The following is a 20,985-nucleotide window of genomic DNA, read 5'->3' as shown; positions in this document are numbered from 1 at the left end:
TTTAGAGAATTTGTGTGCTAGTGGCACCCCTTGTTTATGGTACAATTGATTCTTCTGGTATCTGGGGGTGGATTATTATTTCTTTTTTTAAAAAAAAGGAAAGGGAAAATAAAAGAGAAGGTCAGGTTAGGATATAGATTACAGTCATTAGGTCTCTCAGCTCAACTAGTTTATAAAAATTTGGGGGGGGGGCATTCTTTGATGTCCTGTTGTCAGTTTGACAATTAAAATACAAAAAGTATTCAAGTTAATGTGGTAAAGTGGATAATGTAAGATATTTACTTTATTAGTTCCTTTATGTAGACTATATATTTAAATTCTTTAAATTTAAAAATATAATTATATTGATAAATTATTGCTAAATCATTGGCAAAATAGAAGCATATACATAAGAAAAACATAAGATCTAAATTTTAATGTACTATAATTAAAACCTCTAAACATCTAGGATAAACATTGCCATTAAAAATATAACCACCACCACAACAAAAACCCCATGCACTGCTAGAATATAATGTTTCATTGATTCTTAAGAACAGTATTGCCACAAATTGGTAACATAATCACAAGATATCTATTTACAAAAAAAAGTGGGGTGGAAGAATGAATAACATCCGAGTTACTTTTTTTTTTTTTTTTTTTAAGAATTCATATCAGAAAGCACAGAATAAGATACAGTAGCATCATTGTACAACCCAGTCAAGTTAACGTTAATCATAATATCATTACTTTTCATTTTAAAAAGTAAAAAAAATTAATAAATACATATTTTTGTCTAGAACAATAACACCAAATTTGTTTGGAAAAAGTACTGAAAGTTTTTAAAATGTAATGAAAACAAAACTTTATAAAATGTAACTGAATTCAAAAATCATCTGGTGTAACTGAGTAGACATTATGAGACCCAGATAGATATAATTTTCCTCCTTAATAATTTGGAATATCCATGCACTTCTCCATAATTCTTTCTCTCTCTCACCATTAATGGGCATAAAAATCACAATAAAAGTTCTATATTCAATCAGAAGAATTGGGTATGGCAGTGGAGTGAACAGAGCTTATTTTAATAGGGATTTTTAAGTATTAAAAATGATGAGAAGGAATCATTCAGAATGTGATATTAATTCTAAAAATGTAATTTATATATCTAATTCTATGAGTTTTTAGGTAATACTAACATATAAATGCTACATACTTTGGTATTGTTTTCCAGGAGCTCAGCTTTTATGATCTACAGAAAAGTTATAGAGTAATAGAAATGGGATGAAATTTAATAGTGCAAAGTGCAAGGTCATGCAATATGGAGTTAACAAAGAGTTTTTGTTATAAGCTGGGGCTGTATCAGTGGGAAGCACAGAGGAGGAGAAAGACCTGTGTGTATTGGCTGATCTCAGGATGACTACGAACTGCCAATGTCATAAGACTGAAAAAGGCTACTGCAGTCTTAGGAAGCATCAGGTGAGGTATTTCCAGCAGCAATAGGGAAGTGTTAATACCATTGTACAAGGCACTGGTGAGGCCTCACCTGGAATAGTGTGTGCAATTCTAGTCTCCCATGTTTAAGAAAGATGAATTCAAACTGGAACAGGTGCAGAGAAGGGCTTCTAGGAGGATCAGAAGAAGGGAAAACCTACCTTATGAGAGGAGACTCAAGGAGCTTGGCTTGTTTAGCCTAACCAAAAGAAGGCTGAGGGAGATATGATTACTCTCCATTAATGTATCAGATTAATAAATACCAGAGAGGGAGAGGAGTTATTTAAGGTCAGTGCCAGTGTGGACACAAGAACAAATGAATATAAACTGGTCATCAACAAGTTTAGGTTTGAAATTAGGTGAAGGTTTCTAATCATCAGAGGAATGACGTTCTGGAACAGCTTTCCAAGGGCATTGGGAGCAAAAAGCCTAATTGGTTTCAAGACTGAGGCTGTTACATTTATGGAGGGGAATTGTCTGATGAGACTGCCTACAATGGCTACAGTGCCTTGCTAGTACTTACCTCTCAAAGGAGCTCTGGCATGAGCATCTCCACTGATTTCACCAGCAGCTATATGTTGGGTTCCTTTCAGGTTTTTGTTTTTAATTTTTTTTTCTTCAGTACACAGGTGAAATTGCTTTCACACCTGATTAAACCTCTATCTCTTCATATTTTTTGTACTGAAACTCTGTGATCTGGAAAGCAACATATTTGTATTTATGCACTATTACACCAATGGGAGCTGAATTTTGTAGACTTTCTTGTTGAATAACTTGGTCTAATTTAATTGGAATTTGACTAGTGCATAAAACCAGCGTTGACTTATACTCTACTGGAAAGTAATATTGCTATAGTTTAACACTGATAGGAACCTAATTTAATGGAATGTTTAACTGAATAATCTGACAGACAAAAAAGCAGTTTTGACTCAATTCCGTATTGACTTTTTTTCTTTCAAGCTCTATCTGGACAGTAACGTATTCTATTAATGGGGCTCATTTTGTATTCATATCAGGTCCACATTTTGTGTAATGCGGTAAATGTAAAGTTTGTCTTAGTTTTCTGTTAGAACCGTCCTATATGAGCAACAGAAATTCTTTTATATTCTTAGGTTTTTAAGTTGCTTATATTTTTTTAATTTGTCCTCACAACACCCATGTGGGTAAGGGAAGTATTATTACCCCCAAATTACAAATGGAAAATAAAATATAAAGACTGAAGTCCTTGATTTCATACAGGGAGATTAAGGCAGTTTTTCACCTGGTGTAAATTGTCATAGCTCCAAACTTGAGCAAGAGCTATGACAATTTAAACCAACTGAGGCTCTGCCCCTAAGTGACTTGCCCAAGGTTACACAGGAAATCTATAAAACAACTAGGAAGAGAGTCCAGATTCCATGCACAAATAGGCCTTGCATGTTTACTAAATAGGCTCAGTACCATTAATGGGGTATTTTGTCAGTGTAATTTAAATAAAAAGACATACCCAGAATAAGAAAATCTGAACATTCAACTTTCTTTTGATCTGTCTTTTCAAAATGGTCTATTAGTAGTGGTAATGTCTGGTTTCAGGTAGTTTGGTAGTTGATGATAGTTTGAGCTAACTTGACTGTATCCGTGATTAGATAATATCGGCCAGATCCTGCTTTAGTGAATGTCAGTGGGTGTTTGTTTGGGCTCAGAATGTTTCAGAATCCTGTTGGATATTTCCTTCCACATGAAAGAGGAGCATCTTTTTTGTTTGCATTAACAACCCCTAATTTCATCTAATGGACTATGGTTAGCAATTGTGATCCACAGAAGAATAAGAGTTTGCATGCTACATCTATCTGACCCTTGAACGTTATTAAAACACCCTAATTCAAAACCTGTGATTGGTCACAGAAAATATAATTTAAGACACTGTAGTTAGAGACAATATTGAAAGATATATTAATCTTGCTATTTTGTAAGATGTTTTGTTCTAAGCTGATCTTTTGTCAGAATTCTTCATTTGCCCTGAGACTTGTCCTGCTGTGATGATCACTTCCGTTCAACCTTGGTTTTCTGATATTTTTTTTTCAAAGGGATTTTTAAAGTTTTGTGAGTGGATTTAGTGTTAATGAAAGTAAGAAACTAATAGCAATGGCTACTACCAGACACATTAAACACAGATGTAGGCACTGTGTAGATTTCTGTTGTATAGCTCTGATGAGCAGAGGCTCAAGAATATGTTCCAGGTTGTCCAGTGCTTTTGCCATGTAAATAAACACCTACGAAGAGGAGCCTAGGCTGAGGATTCCAAACTTGTTTTTAACTTGTGAACCAAGCAAAATTTTAACCAGTAGCATGTTTCTAGATACAGACGGTTGATGCTTAGGAGGTTGATACTTAAGTACTGGACAGCCTAGTCCCCTATTTTATTAAATAATTTAGAAGGAAATTGGCTAAATATTGGTGGCCTAAAATCAAGGATAATATCCATTTTCATAGTCATGAAAACATTTTTTTCTCTTGTATGTTTCAGATGACGTTGCACCCTACTTCAAGACTGAGCCTGGTTTGCCCCAGATCCATCTAGAGGGGAACCGTCTTGTACTCACGTGCCTTGCGGAAGGCAGCTGGCCTTTGGAATTTAAGTGGTTACACAATGACACTGAAATCACTGCCTACTCCACTGAATATAAGTAAATGGATTTTTTTTAAAATATCATTTTAATTGCAATATTTTTTGTGATTGCACTTAGAAAAGATTTGCTATTAGTTACAATAACACAGTGTGGTAATGATGACAGGCAGTGCCAATGCATCATGAAGAAAGTTGGAACAATGGCACTATATAAATAAAATGTGATGCTATGTACAGTAAATTGAGTGGAAGTTTGAAAGTGTCTTGCTGTTTTGCTAAAAGAATGCTTATAACTTGCTACAAATCAGGCCCTAAAATAGGAATGCAGTGGAAGGGAAATGCTTACAATATCATCTTCAAAGATTTCTTAAATGATGCCTATATAAGTGTACTCACCTTTGAAAATAGAAATTTTCCTGGTACAGTAGTGTCTTCTAAAACAACAAAAAAACCGTGTTTTAAATTAACAAAAGGCTTTTCATTTCACTCTCCATTTTCACTTCACTCTAGCTCCTACTCTAGTACCTTGCTTCTCCATTTTGGAGACCAAGTATGGTGGGTTGAAAGCAGAGCCAATTTTACACAGTTGTATGTTATATTGACTTAGCTACATTCCCCTAATAGAGAACTGAGTTCAGAGGGGCTATTGTCCTGGCCAAGCAGGAAGAAAGACAAGATGCAAGGAATGTGGTTTTAATTCGGCCTCAACTACCCAGCAAGAAATTGTACAGTGCAGGTCATCATTCCTTCCTTAATCATTTCCATGTGTTTGGGGAGAGCTGCCATCAGCCCTCCCCTCTCCCGTTTTGGCCCCAACTCATTGCTGGGACCCCTCAGCCTTCCCCTCATATGAAGATTTAAAGGAGCTGGGGAAAGGAGGTTGAGTCCCCAATTTACTAGATGTTAGAGGCTCCAGCTCCCCTTCCTCAGCTTCCCTAGGGGGTGACTTCCCCTAAATCCAACTCCCTGGTTTACCAGGGAGCTATTCTTCCTTATGGAACAAGTATCTGCACTGGACACCTCCCATCTGCTAGGTTGTGACAACCCAACCAGGCCACTGACCTGCTGTGGGGAAGGAGTGGGGGAAGCCTGCTCTGCCCTGGACAACCTAGTGAGGGAAAATTCCTTTCCAGCAGAAACAAGTAACTAGTGCAATGCCTACAGCAGATGATAAAACCTGTTTATTTTCTGATTACATGGCAGGGAGGATGGGTGCTGCTGCTTCAGGGTGAAAGATGACTGTCTGCAGGGAATGGAGTAGAAATACCCCTCCCCCAGATGCACATGGGCCAGTGGCCCACCTGAGCTCATTTCAGTCAGTCCCTGACTCAGGTGATGCTCTCCCATCCTCCCTTCTTTAGCCCAAAAGGGAGGGATCCCTGAAAGTAGCCAAGAATCTTCTTCTCACTGGCCAGACAAAGCCCCCCTGCATTCAAAGTTATAGGAAGTGCAGAATGAAGCCTGTAGTATAAAATCACCACTCTTTTTATTTCTGCTTCTATGAATGTGAAGTTTAATTTTGAAATTAAAAAAAAGCTGCATCCTTCTATTTACATACTCACGGTAAACAAAAATGGTTCATAACATTGTATGTGGAAATAATGCCAGTGCATACATTCTGATAACTATCTATTTTAGAGTTTTATACCACTGCCCATCTCCATAATGTGTGAATGCCTTCCATGTGACATCAACAGCAAAGTTCCTGGACTTCAGGACGTATCTGGCACTTCTCTCTTCCTGGGCTCAGATATTTATAACTATTTTATATATTCGCTTTGATATCACTGCTTCTATCAAAATTGCTTCTTAAAAATCTCTACTCACACCAATAATTGTTCTTGTAATTCAGTTGCATAAACAGACTAGCTCATAATTCATTTTTGTAGATTTTTCAAAAATATAATTTACTAATATTCAGCATAATTTTTCATATTCTCTGCACTTCCAATAACAACAGCAACAACAGACTTTTAAAATGTTGAACATTTACATTGAGGAGGAGGAGGAGGTGACATCTCGGCACCTGTACCATAAAAATGCACAAACATGTGCACCATTTTTAAACAGTATCCACAATTGTAAAGAATTAATCTGATAATACATCCAATCAAAATTCACCCTACAGCGGTTTCCAAGGTAACTAACACATAGTTATTAGAATATAAGATTGCACATGTTGAAAGAAACAAAAAATATGGGTAGCATTTCTTCTTTTTATTAAAAAAAGATTTTGAATAAAGTTACAAAAATACAAATTGGTAAAATAGTAATACAATGCAAACTGGTAAAGCTTCATGCTGGCCACTTGAATACTTTATGTGACATATATATTTTCCTAGATTTGGGGTTTTTGAAATTGGGTTTTACGTCATTGAGAATAAATTAAATGCAATTAATAAAATGAAGTTTGCTAATCTAAAAGTTGTCACTTTCACCTATTTCCATTTCTCTACTCCCTCCTTTTACTCTTTCTTCATAAAATCATAGATAGTAGAATTGAGGGAGCCCAATCAAGTCTCGTTGATCCTTTAGCAACACAGGATTGTTACCTATCGAGAGTGCCTCCATCTTTCTTGGATTATTTTTTGGATTTTATCTGCATGTCATTATTGTTTTTCTGTTGCCTTTGCACCTTGCAAAGCAAGGCATTTTAGAACATACAGTCCCCATACTTATGTAGGCCACACCTCTTTCATAAACATGTAGCGTAGCAGAAATGTGCATTACAGGGCTCTGCTGGCCACATTGTGGCCACCTTTGCAGTATACAGAGTTGCTGGTAGTGCAATATTATTTTAGGATACAGTTGCCACCAGAGTAGACATACAGAAGGAAGCACTACCATTCTCTATCAATCAGGTAAGTGACAGTAACTCACAAGGGAACATTTTCTCATCATCTCTCCTTCACCTCTACTCGCAGGAGCATGTTTCTTAGTTCACAATACTGGTTGTTTTTCTGCCTCTTAAGATAGTTGTTCACTATGGAATGGGTCCATTTTAATTCCATTTATACTTTCAGCTTTGTTTGAGGGGCTGCAGTGCTTTGGGGCTGTTTGTGGCACGACTGGAATGACCATTTCATCACAAAGCATTAAAGACACACACAAGCAGCTGCACCACTTGCAGTAGAACACTGTAAATCGGAATACTGAAGTTAAATCACTTTGCTCCGCTTCCTTCACTGGATAGTCTATTTGCAGTATCTCATGCCAGCATCACAGTTTCTCTTCTTTCAGACAGTACAGATCCAGCCGAATGACATACCCAGCTGACTGTAGCATATTTATGGAATAAAGCCTGTTCCCTCTACTGAAGAATATAATAACCTAAGTATTAAGTTTTCCTACATTATCTACTTTATGCTATCCCATATGCCTGTGTTCTTGGAAGACAGAGGTATTCTTGCCTTAAGTCTCATCTACTTCTTTTAGGACTAGCTCTGTTAACGTCTTCATCCAGATCTATTCTTGTCTAGTATAGAAAGACAAATCTAAATTTCCTTACTGTGTATAAACTTAGATAGACTTATCATTTCTTCTGATTAAGCCCAGGAAAGGGTTTCTTTCTATAACTTTAATTTTTACCAGGACCTTACTGTGGAGAAAAGAAGCTTGCTTTTCCCCAAAACCAGTGGTTCTGTACTGCATAGAATATGTGGGTTTGGGTAATAACTTTTGGGGAATAATTAACAGAATTCCCTGTATCCTCTTTCAATATAGTAAATGCCAGTAATATACCTTCTACCCCAAAGAAGGGAATGCTTATGGAGACATTCAGAGTCTCTATTTCCACATCAACTTTACTTCTGATTGCACTTCTGCTAAACATTAAGGGATTCTACTTTGTGGGACCACTTATGGTTGAACAGTTTTGTGAATGCCAGCTATTCAGATATGTCAAAACGTGCTGTACACACACCATGGACTGTGGTGTTTAGGTTATAAAATGGAGATTTTTAATATTTTTTCAGAAGAAAACATCTAATAGGATGATTAATCACAGCAGGAAGCATGAGCATCACTGAGTCAGTGCGACACTTCTTTTGATTGACAGGAGCAAAGTTGACTGCAGTGTATCAGCAGCAGGGAAGCTGGTAGAAGGATCTGAAACCACTAACTGTCACTGAAGGGGTAAGAAGGAAGAGCGTAAGGGGAGGGCAGGACCTGGGACCTCTGGGGTGGTATCAAAAGGCAGAGAGTAGGACTCAAGAACGTTAAAGATGCTTGGATGAGTGAGAAACTTCTTATTTTCTGCTCCTGGGAAAAAAAATCTGAATAACAATATGCCTGACACATGTGAACTGAAACAAAAAGTTCAGATTGCCATGGTATTCAGTATTCAGATTTGTGCACATCTGTAATAAATTAAAACAACAATTATCATTTTACCATGTACTGGTCTTGTAACAAACTCAGATCAGTGGACTGTAACTGTGTGTGTGTGTGTGAGAGAGAGAGACCACATACCAATTACATACACAGTACCTTGTTTCTTATCTTTATATTCAATTTAGTCTAATGAATTTCAGGCCAAGATGTAAGGCACGGTTATTTTATTTAGCACTTAACTGTTCTTGTTTTTGATATCTAATTAAAGCACATTTGCTACAGCTATATGTGCTTGAAAAGCTCGTAAAATATGAACTATTGATAATTACAATAACTGTTACAAAATATTAATTTTGCAAGCTAAATAAAATTTATTAATTTTAATAGCTCTCTGTAACCCAAGGTAAGCACAAAAGGGTTGTGAACTTGTATGAATGAAAAACCTCTAGATTTGCTGTCTTCATATTCATGTGCTCTCCCAGGAAGGTTTTTGTGCTGTATGTATGTTGGAATGTATTGCAAGAAAGGGCACGTTTTGACATAAAGATTTTGGTTGCAGGATTTAAACTCTGGATGTGATAAAACTGGTTCTGGTTTCATCTCAGGAGATAAACATCCTCGTTAAGCTTGAAAGCTGCAAACCAGTAATGCCACTGCCTGCCAATCCCCATATATCCTTTGGGGATTGTCTAGTGCCCTTTTTCCACACTTGGAGTGCAATAACCATGGACAAGTGGGTATTAAATATCATCCATTCTGGCTATGTGATTGAGTTTCCATTGCCCCCTCCAAAACCTTTTGCTCCACCCTTTCAGGGGCCATCCTTCTGAGTAGATTCTCAAACAAGAAGCAGAATCTCTTAGAACGAGGTGCAATAGAGCCCTGGTACCTCTACAGTACTAGGGGAAAGACTTTTACTCAATGTACTTCCTAGAAGCATGGCCTGATACCCATTGTCATTCTCCACTATCTCAACCATTTTATTTGGATACTCAAGTTTCCAGTGGTGACACGGGCACATACCAGGGTGGATAAAAATCAATGATTTTTTTTTCAAAAATATGGATTTTTGAAATTTAAATTGAATTTTTTTGATAAAATGCTTTTTGCAGGAAAAAGCCTATCTAAAGATAGTTTTAATTAAGATATATTATAGCTCAAAGATATCTCATCATGGAATAGGGATTATGAATTCTAATTTGATAGTATAAGACAATATATTCATGTAATGTTTAAGAAAAGTTTTGTAAATGAGTTTCAATAGTTCATGGATTAGGGACCCAATCTTATGGAGTTCCAGGGGCTTCTGTATAGATTATGTAGGTTAATCTTTTTATCTACCCAATGGGACTCAGTGCTCAGTCTAGAAGATACCATCAGAGATGCTTAGTTTTGCAGTTCTCAAACTGTGGATTTGGGTCTCCAGCGATAACATGCTTGTTAACAGCAAAAATGATTTTAAATAAATAATATATAGAGGTGAGAAATAACAGACCTCAAGGCTATTGTTCCTCTGCAAATTTGTGTACATAGAGTCAATCCCTTACCTCTCTCTAAAAGTGCAAAGTTTCAAAAAGTTGAATGAATAGAAGATTGTTGGGGGAGGAATAGATCTGGACAAGGAGAAGAAGTCTAGAGATAAATGTGAGAAGGGAGGAACGGGCAGGAGAAACAAAAGTGAAACTGTTTGTTTGAGCAGCATATTCCAGAAGCCTTGAGGTCTTTCTGAGTGTAGCCTTCATTGATTTGAGATCTACCATACCATTCTCTTACTAGAAAGGAAAACCTATAATGGCAGCAGGCCATAAAAGAGACCCAGTTTGGGAATAAGAACCATTCAAGAAATATACGTTTGCTGATGATGTTTTAAAGAAAGACATACCAGTGAACTGGTGGAAGTCACTTAAGCATTTGGATTGAGAGACTGTTGAAGTGATAATCTCACTTTTAACAGCAGTAGCTTCTTCTGCTGGTGTCGAAAGAATATTTTTTTCTTTTGGACTAATTCATTCCAAACTGAGAAATCATTTGGGACCTGAAAAAGCAGGAAAGTGTTCAAAAACAAACAGGAAAATGAAGGTGAAGACGACTGTGTTAGCTGCAGAAACCAGTATTTTAAGTTTCTCGTGTTGACCTGGCTGACATAGAGATTTAATTTGTTTGTTTTTTTTAAATATTTCATGTAACTATTTTAGTTAAAAGCAATTTTAACAAAAACAAACCTGATTTTAAAAAACGTGAATGATTAACTAAATTCAAAAATTCATATGCTTGTTTTGTTAAAATATTGTGTGTTTGCTGTTGAAGAAAAAAATACAGAATACATAACGTTGTTTTAGTTAAATAAAACAATTTAAATGTCTGTCTGGTGATGTTCTCCTCCTAATACAGCATGGCAAGAAAATCTTCCAAATATTAATGATTAACCTGTTGAATTGGAGATATTCATCTCCCAATGACTTCATAAATACCTGCTTCAATGACCTTTGGTAAATGAAATAACCAAACAATCATTCATTTTCTGATTTAGCTGTAAAACTAATCTGAAAAATTTTCATAATAAATCACTTAAAAATGTATAGTGTGTACCTTCTAAAAATGAAACCTACATCTATCTCTGAGTTGTGAAGAATATGTATTAAGGTTATAACTACCGACAAGAATGCACTTTTATGTAGAAATCCATGATTAAATCGAGTCTTCCTGGCTAGTGATTTAAATCAAATCCACCCTGGCACATACCATCCCTAGAAAAGGACATGTGCTTTACAGCTCTTGATATGAAGGGCATGTACTTTCAGGTGGACATTCACCCTGCTCCCAAATGTTTACTCAGGTTCATGGTAGGGTTCGACCACTTTAAATACAGAAAAGGAGTACTTGTGGCACCTTAGAGACTAACCGATTTGAGCTGTAGCTCACGAAAGCTTATGCTCAAATAAATTGGTTAGTCTCTAAGGTGCCACAAGTACTCCTTTTCTTTTTGCAAATACAGACTAACACGGCTGTTACCCTGAAACCTTTAAATACAGAGTAATTAGAGTCTTTGCACAGTACTGTCTTAACACAAATGATCCTGAATGAACACCTTACGTTCTCCAGGTTAGAAATTATGTATGCAGAGCATGGCTAATTAAGTATGCAGAGCATGGCTTTTGTAGTGACTTTGCATACACTAGTTTGTCTTACATATTTATAGATGAACCTTATAACTTTGTGGCATGAGATAGACACGTCACAATGAAAAACAAATCACTACTGGCTGACTGAAGTAAGGATATTGGTTAATACACATTAGCATGCATCAAGTCTGAACTAGTATGTCTGAACTTCAGACATCATTCCCCCCCCCCTTTTTTTTTAATTAGAACAAGACTCCTTGGATCTCATCCACTCCTTTGTCCCAAATTTGGTGATCTTGGAGGTTGAAGCAAATGTTATTTAGCTTATCATAAAGGTTTTTGAGCAGTAGCATGATCTAGTTTTCTATCTGGCAATCTCGGTGTTTTGATGTGTTTTAATTTTAGTGGGCCACATTTTACTTTAAAAAACTATATGTAAAAGAGGCTAAATCGGTAGATGGATAAGGCTCTGGTAACATATTTTGAATAGACATTAGTCTTTCCAACAGCTTTTTTTTAAAAAAGAGTTTTTTTTTTTCTGAATTTGCCTTGTATTGGCATCTTTATGGTCACAGCTATAAAAAGCCTTTCTCCAGTGCTTAATTTGTGCCAGGGTATGCCAGGGCTGAGCCTGGTACCTCTAGGCTTGGTAGTTTATATCCCCAGCACCTCTGGGCATGCCACGTCGGTTATGAAAGTAAAAAATTGCTTGAGACCTGGACCTACTTGCTTGAGCTCCGGCATGTCTTTCATTACAAATCAAGCACTGCCTTTCTCCTGCAGCCACACTGTCTTTTAACTTACATTCTGCATTTAAAAAAAAAAAGGAAATTTGAAAAAGTCTTCTAATGAACTAAACTTCAACTTGCAGTTCTGCATAGATCTTTGGTCAAGGTTTTGTCCTTGAATCCCAAGATCTCACAATCACTCTGGCTGAGTAAGCCCTTATGTTCTGGAACAGGAGCTTTTTAGGTTTCTTTGCTACATGCCACTATCCATCTTGCAATAGAAATCTTCTAGGCAGCTAGTCTCTACTTGGCTGTTCCATTCAAAACAAATAGGCTGTCCATCTTTCTAAATTACTTGCAGAAACTTTAAGTGCCCTGCTGGCATCCAGATAATGGAAATTCCTTTTCTCTTGTGGTTTAGAATGCATACAAAATGAAAGCAAAATAATCTCTTGATCACTGTAAAAATGCTGTACATTTTTTGGGATGAAGTTATATTTGGATCAACTTTCTGCTTATGAATTTTGAAAGTATTATATTTCTGTCTCTAGCAGAAAATGCTGAAGCTTTTTTAAATGTGGAGAACATAACATAAAATGGCTTTTTTTCAACAGCTGAATGGATAATCATGATTTAAAAAAATAAATCAGTTTTTTGGATTACAATATTTTTTAAAAATATGTAATCATTTTTATTTATATTTTGATGATTCTCTGTGTTCTTCCTATCTCATGGTCTTAAATCACTGAAGTAGATGTTTTGTAATTGTTTCTTTAGTTTCCTAGTTTTAGAATTGTAAAATTTCATATTTTATAAGGTGGTATTTTCTGCTAAATTTCATACATAAAATGCTTATATCTTCTAAAAAAGACAAGTCTGGGGCTTTATTAATATCCTTTCTGTGAGAATCACATAAACTCAGATCCAAAATTGATAAGCAATTATCCCATGCTATATTTTCATCCTACATGACCTTCTGGTATATTGAACTTCTAAAAGTCAAGAAAGCTGAAGAGATTCAACCTGGCTAAACCTCTATCAGCATTTTCAGTTTGAAGTCAATGGGACTTGTGCTCCTATGTCACTTGAGAGCTTTTCAAAAACCCACTCTCAAGTGCCTAAATTTGGACTAAAGACCCTAACTTTAGGTGCCTTGTAGGACTGTCAAGCAATTAAAAAAATTGAGATTAATCGTACTGTTAATAGAATACCATTTATTTAAAATTTTTTGGATGTTTTCTACTTTTTCAAATGTATTGATTTCAATTATAACACAGAATACAAAGTTTATTTTTGATTACAAATGTTTGCACTGTAAAAAACAAAAGAAATAGTATTTTTCAATTCACCTAATGCAAGTACTGAAGTGCAATCTCTATCATGAAAGTTGAACTTACAAATGTTGAATTATGTACAGAAAAATATCTGCATTCAAAAATAAAGCAATGTAAAACTTTAGAGCCTACAAGTCCACTCAGTCCTACTTCAGTCAATCGCTCAGACAAACAAGTTTGTTTACAATTTTCTGCCCGCTTCTTGTTTTCAATGTCACCTGAATGTGAGAACAGGCATTCTCATGGCACTGCTGTAGCCAGCGTCGCAAGATATTTACATCCCAGATGCGCTAAAGATTCATGTTCCTTCATGCTTCAACCACTATTCCAGACAACATGCGTCCATGCTGATGACGGGTTCTGCTCGATAACAATCCAAAGCAGAGTGGACCAACGCATGTTCATTTTCATCATCTGTGTCAGATGTCACCAGCAGAAGGTTGATTTTCTTTTTTGGTGTTTCGGGTTCTGTAGTTTCCACATCAGAGTGTTGCTCTTTTAAGACTTCTGAAAGGATGCTCCATGCCTCGTCCCTCTCAGATTTTGGATGGCAGTTCAGATTCTTAAACCTTGGGTGGAGTGCTATAGCTATTTTTAGAAATCTCACACTGATAGCTTCTTTGTGTTTTGTAAATCTGCTGTGAAAGTGTTCTTAAAATGAACATGTGCTGGGTCATCATCTGAGACTGCTGTAACATGAAATAGATTGCAGAATGGGGTAGAACAGAACAGGAGACATATAATTCATGCGCAAGGAGTTCAATCACAAATTTAATTAACGCATTATTTTTTTAACAAGCATGGAAGCATGTCTTCTGGAATGGTGGCCAAAGCATGAAGGGGCATATGAATGTTTAGCATATCTGGCACATAAACACCTTGCAATGCTGGCACCAAAAGTGCCATGCGAACGCCTGTTCTCTCTTTCAGGTGACATTGTAAACAAGAAGCGAGCAGCATTATCTCCTGTATATGTAAATGAACATGTTTTTCTTAGCGATTTGCTGAACAAGAAGTAGGAGTGAGTGGACTTGTAGGTACTAAAGTTTTACATTGCTTTGTTTTTGAGTGCCACTATGTAACAAACAATCAACATTTGTAAGTTACACTTTCACAATAAAAAGATTGCAGTACAGTACTGGTCTGAGGCGAATTGAAAAATACTATTTCTTTTGTTTATCATTTTTACAGTGAAATTATTTGTAATCAAAATAATAATATAAAGTGAACACTGTACACTTTGTATTCTGTGTTGTAATAGAACTCCACATATTTGAAAATGTAGAAAAACATCCAAAATAGTTAATAAATTTCAATTGGTATTCTATTGTTTAACAGTGTGATTAATTGTGATTCATTTTTTTGATATAATCATGTGAGTTAACTGCAATTTATTGACAGCCGTAAAAAATGGTCTATTTTGTTTGTGTGTGTGTGTGTGTGTTTAAAAAAATTCATTTAACTTCATTAATGTATTGGACATCTAAATAACTTTTCATTGTTAATGCTGAAGCAATTTTGTTTTGAAATTACAAAGATTTTATACCTCTAAGAGGGACATTTTTAATAAAGATGCCATTTTAGCCTCATAATTCTGCAATCACATATGTTCATATTTTAAGACCATGAATAATCCCATGTAAATCAATCGGACTAGTCACGTGAGTGAAGTTACGTTCCTGTTTAAGTGTTTGCACAATCAGGGACTTAATTTTCAATTTAATATTTATTTCCTTTAGCAGTTTGGGAAAATTCAAATACGATTCCCTAGCAGTAGTGGCATTTGAAAACAGTGTTTATAATTTAGTTCCCGATAAATTTGCAATCATTTTCAAATTAGACAAACTTCAAACTGATTGAAATCACCTTGATTTCAGTTGCTCCATCATGTTTGACTGATTAAGGGTATCAATTAGAGATTAAAATGGAGTTTAGTCGATGCTTGAGCATTTTTTTTTCTGACTGGCCATAATATACTTGCTGTTCTCAGAAATGTCAAGTTATCTAGACAGTGGTATGGCATTTGCATGTGTATGGATATGAATATTTTGGATTTACTGGTAATGCCACTAGCTTCTTGATGCCAGAGATCAAACAAATGGCATATTTTGTGTTGGTAGTGTTCTTTACCTGCACTAAGCCTCAGAAAATGTAGGTGAATGGCTCAGGTTGGAACATGTTTTTAGACTTCCTCCAAGTCCATTTTTCAGAGTGGTAGCCATGTTAGTCTGTATCTGCAAAAAGAATGAGGAGTACTTGTGGCACCTTAGAAACTAACAAATTTATTTGGGCATAAGCTTTCATGGGCTAAAACCCACTAAAACCAAGTCCATTGAGACTGCAAACTGTCAAGACTGGACAACTAAGGAGTTAGAGTGCAACATCTGCTTGAAAACTTCTGATTTAATAGAATCATTGAATTGTAGGACTGGAGGAGACCTCAAGAGGTCATATAGTTAAGTGCGGTGTACTCATGGCAGGACTAAGTATTATTTAGCCATCCCTGACAGTTGTTTCTCTAACCTGCTCTTTAAAATCTCCAGTGATGGAGATTCCACAACCCCCCTAAGCAATTTATTTGAGTGTTTAACAACCTTGACAGTTAGGAAGTTTTTTCTAATGTCCAATGTAAACTGCCCTTGCTGCAATTTAAGCCCATTGCTTCTTTTACTCTCCTCAGAGGTTAAGGAGAATATTTTTTTCTCCCTCCTCCTTGTAACCACCTTCTAGGTACTTGAAAACTGTTCTCACATCCCCTCTCAGTCTTCTCTTCTCCAGACTAAAGAAACCCATTTTTTTCAATCTTCCCTCATAGGTCATGTTTTCTAGACTTCTAGTCATTTTTATTACTCTTTTCTGGACTTTTACCAATTTGTCCACATCTTTCTTGAAATGTGGTGCCCAGAACTAGACACAATACTCCAGTTGAGGGACATTGCTGTCCATATTTCAGCTCTCTTTGAGAGGGTATTCTGTAATGAGGTCTTGACATGGCAATAAGGAAAATGGCTCTGAGCAAATGACCACTGCTAAATTTGGAGATTGCCTCCAGGGACTGGCTTGGATTCATGGATCCACAGATATTCAGGAGTACTTAGGGAAGTATAGGAAGAATGACTTCTCTCCTACATCTGTTACCACTGAGGTCTGGAACTGATGATAATAAAACTTGAATTCGTATTCCCTTTGTCTGAGACTGAATAAGTTCTGTTTTTATGATGTTTCTGGCAAAAGGTTGGAGAAGAAAAATATTCCTGAGATTAAGAGTCTTTCCAGTCCTGAATAGCAGAAGCCTTTCATAGGGAATCTGGTTAGTCATTTTTGTAAACCAAGATCTGAGCAATAAAAGTTGGCAGGCATAAGCACTAGTCTCTGTGATCAAGAGTCACATCACTGGCTCCCCATGGCACTGCGAATGAAGTTCAAAAATCTTGTCCTTGCTTTTAAGGTTCTACATCATAAAGTTCCTGTCTAGATCTTTTTCCCTGTCTGTTTAGCATTCTTCCTCTTAACCTCCCGACATGCAGCCAGTCCCCCAGTTATACCAACCTTGATTCCCGTTTCATCTGCTTCCATAAAAGGCTTTTTGCCTTCTTTCATGCTGCCATTTGCTCATGAATCACTGTTCCAAAATATTTTGGAACCTTTTGCCTCATTCAGATCGCTTTTAAAAGCATATTATTGAAGCATTATATATAAAAAAAGACCCACGTTTACACTCAGAACAGAAACTAACAAAAAATATGTTGAACCCACATTATGTACATATAGCTAAACCCAAAGACTGTGGAATCGGCTCTATAATCATCTCCTTCTTAATCTCTCCTTCCCAATGTATGTTACAGCTTCGCTTGTCTGAGCCATCATCCTGACTGTAAGAATTTTGGGTAGGGACTTGTCTTTATCTTTTTTCTTCCTTTGCAGCATATGGGAGCATTTATTATTATTTTGTTATCTAACACTTATATTGTGATAGCATCTAAAAGCCCCAGCCAGGCACTGTATAAACATATAATAAATGGCAATCACTGCTTCAAAGAGTTTACAGTCCCAAAGCAGACTGGGGTGGGGAAAATGGGATAGCAAATACATATTTATGGGTGCAATGAAATAACTAACAATAGTTATGGTATAATTGTGATGTCAAATTTAACCGTTACCAGAAACTGATGGTATCTGAATTCAAGGGGACAATTTGCCATTTTAAGACTGTGGATGCTTCTGAAAATGAAAACCTGCCTAAATCACAATACCATCCTTCCATCTCTTCATGAGGACTTGATGGTATAGGTTCCGTTGTTGAAATAGCAGCATCCACCTTTGGAGCTACTGACCAGAACCTGTATTGGGAAATGGGAAAGAGAGGTATATGGACTTTCCCTGAATGTAGCATAAACAAAATGCATTTAAATTGACATGATCAATAACCACAGGATGCAGGTGGACATCACAATTAATGGTCAAGTGTGAGGCAGTAAATGCATTTAATTACGTGGGATCATACATATCCAATGAAGGAGGCTGCTCCAAAGAAATCTGAAGACTATAGATAGCTTGCTCAGCCATTGTCCCCCTTACAAAAGTGTGGAAAAACCATGGCATCTTGAAATGTATGGGGGTTCGACTAATGAAAAGCTTAGTTTTTTTCCATAGTGACTTATTGATGTAGTTCCTGGGAAACTAATGCTTCTGACAAGAAGAAAATCGAAGCCATTGAGATGTGGTGCTGGTGAGGACTCTTGCATCTCTTTTGGACAAAAAAAGAAAACAAATGCTTGTTAGAAGTATTATAGAGAAATGAACTCTGTTGTCAGAAATCAACAAATGCAAACGTATGTACTTTGGTCACATCAGGCGTAGAAATGGAAATAACTTGAGAAGTTATCATGGAAAGCATGGTGATGGGTCATCGTAGTAGGGGACAGCCAGCGGGGAGATGGATAGATGATTTGCAGCAGATCACTGGGAGGTCAGCTGCTGAGTGTGTGATGTTAGAGATGGATCGAGAATGCTTCCAAAAATTCTACTATGTCACCAGTATTCAGACATGAATAAATAGGCTTTACACTTAAATTGAAGAGCCTAGAGCTAAAATTTTGGACCTGCTTGAAAATTGGATGTTAGAGGAACTGAGAGATCTTCTTTTTAAAAGAAAAGTTTTAGTAGGTTTCTAAGACACTTAAAATGTGCTCATAATCCACTAGAGAGTAACAGAATGATCCCCCCCAAAGTGTGGGAAACTAATTCTCTTGTGCATCCAGTTGCATTTAGGAGTTCCATTCCTGTGCTGGATATTTGGTAGGTGAATGGGGTTGAAAAGGAAAAAGACCAATGGCTTGAGTCCACTGCATTGGGTTATAAGTTGTATAACAACTTCCTGCCGTGGTATACTTGCTTCAAGTGTAAGCCGATATCTGCATCATTTTAGAGCATATGCTGCAACGATTTGTGCCAGAAAGTGTGTCTCCACTTGCCCTACTTGACACATGGGAAGACAGTAGATCCAGAGTTAGAAGCTATCTCTTATGTGGGTTTAGATGGTTTCTTCTTTGCAACCTTTAAAGGGGTTTAAAGGGTTTTCATTCTGATACACAAATAAGTCTGAGAAAAGGACATCAAAGCAGCACACTTCTGATCCACTCGATCTGGTCTACTGGCAGGAAATCTAGCTCTGCAGTCCTGGCTTGCTGCAGATGAACACAGGAAAAACGAGTGTTTTAATTTTGGCTCCATTTAAAACACAAGGGGGGAAAAATCTAGTGGCCAAACAGAAAATAACAAAATATTTTAGAAAAAGTAAACTAAATAAATTTTAGCTTGTAAGAGCTATAAACTATAAAGAAAAACTAAAAATAAAAATGACTTGTCAATGTCCAATTAAGTCACTCTTTTTTTTTTTTTTATGGTTTATGGTGTTCAGCGTTAGTCTTCTTAGCAAAAAAGAAAAACATTAGTCATATTTAATCGCTGAAACTTGTTGATTTTAATTTGATTGTAGTCTACCTTACCTAGATACAAATGTGTATTTAGTGGTAATTATAATACAGGAATCATAGCTGGTGACTCAGTTCTATATTTATTTTTAAAAATGACTTTCCCTACCTCCCTCATTTTCATTGCATCTGATTCTGTTCATGGATTATTTGTGTGTGTGTTTGTGTGTGTGTGTGTGTGAGAGAGAGAGAGAGAGAAAATGAACACCTTTTCCTCTAATGGCATAAAATTGTAAAGATTAAAAGTCAGCAGTATTATTTTTCCTTATTTTTTCATAAAGAGTTTCATTAATCCTGCCATAAGATCTCCAGAAGGTGACCTGAGGGTATATGTACTTTGATTAATATTTGTTTAATGCAGGATTATCTATATTACTCAGATGTTTTATTCATATTACAATTGTGCCTATCAGTTGATTTTCAGGTTGACTAGTCGGATATAGTTGAACGAAGAAGATGAACAATTAGTAGACTAAGTGACTTTTAAAGTGTGCTGAGGGGCAGAACAAATACAATATATAATGCACCTTGTCTGTTCAGTACTCTTATGAGTTAAGTTGGTCGCACAGTATAGTAAAAGATTTTTCCATACCTGAATTTTAATGTTGTTGGAAAGCTTTGCCAATGCCATTATTTAGATTTCTGTTTTGTTATAGCACCTCTGGGAAAAGTATTAGACTTTTCTTGCCTTATGGATGAAGGTAAATTGAGTTGAGGGAAAAACTCAAATCAATACTACTAGGCAAAATGTTGAGTCTAGTTAGTCTTATCATAAATGGATCTTAAGACTGTAAGTTTGCCATACAATTCAAATGTTTTGTTCTTGGATCTAGTACAGGATGTATCAGGGGATCATTGATAATTTGAGAGTGCAAGTCATTTATGCATTTTTGTTCACGGGAAAGAGGTGTAAGATATGCATGAGGCAATGTAAGATGTTAGAGTAGGATGTAGAAACTCAACACACAATTTAAGAGTGGATAGGACACTCTTCTTAAGGCATAACCTATTTTTGGAAATAGATAGTAACATTTTCATCCATAACAGAGGATATGTTATAACTCTGCCTTTCTCTTTGTGTCTTGCAGATACATTATCCCAACCTTACAGAGATCTCATGCTGGGTTTTATCAATGTGTGGTGCGGAACAGGATGGGGGCGCTCTTGCAAAGGAAATCTGAAGTTCAAGTGGCATGTATGTGTTATCCTGTAACTTATTAACAAGCCAATTAAGTTCTTATGTGCAGGAAGAATAATAAAGCAATAATGTTTGTCAATTCATTACAGGTATGTCTTGAGATAAGTCATATGTTTAAAAATTGTTATATTGCAAGAATTTTCACATTGACAGTGGTTGCCATCTGGTAGGAAAGTTCGAACTGGAGCAGTGTGAAA

At 36.3% G+C, this 20,985-nt stretch overlaps 1 protein-coding gene across 1 annotated transcript in view; it reads left to right on the top strand.

Moving 5' to 3' along the window:
- The window catches only part of SDK1 (sidekick cell adhesion molecule 1), a 655,892-nt gene that overhangs the window by 240,007 nt on the left and 394,900 nt on the right, over positions 1-20,985 (top strand). Inside the window, exons 3-4 of the mRNA XM_074965177.1 lie at positions 3,980-4,139; positions 20,679-20,785. Of these exons, the coding sequence (XP_074821278.1) occupies positions 3,980-4,139; positions 20,679-20,785 (267 nt within the window). The remainder of the gene's footprint in view (positions 1-3,979; positions 4,140-20,678; positions 20,786-20,985) is intronic.

This window comes from Natator depressus, chromosome 10 (genome assembly GCF_965152275.1).
Source record: "Natator depressus isolate rNatDep1 chromosome 10, rNatDep2.hap1, whole genome shotgun sequence".
Classification (NCBI taxonomy): domain Eukaryota; kingdom Metazoa; phylum Chordata; order Testudines; family Cheloniidae; genus Natator; species Natator depressus.
The sequence above is the reverse complement of the archived record's forward strand: the minus strand, read 5'-3'. Positions and strand labels throughout refer to the sequence as shown.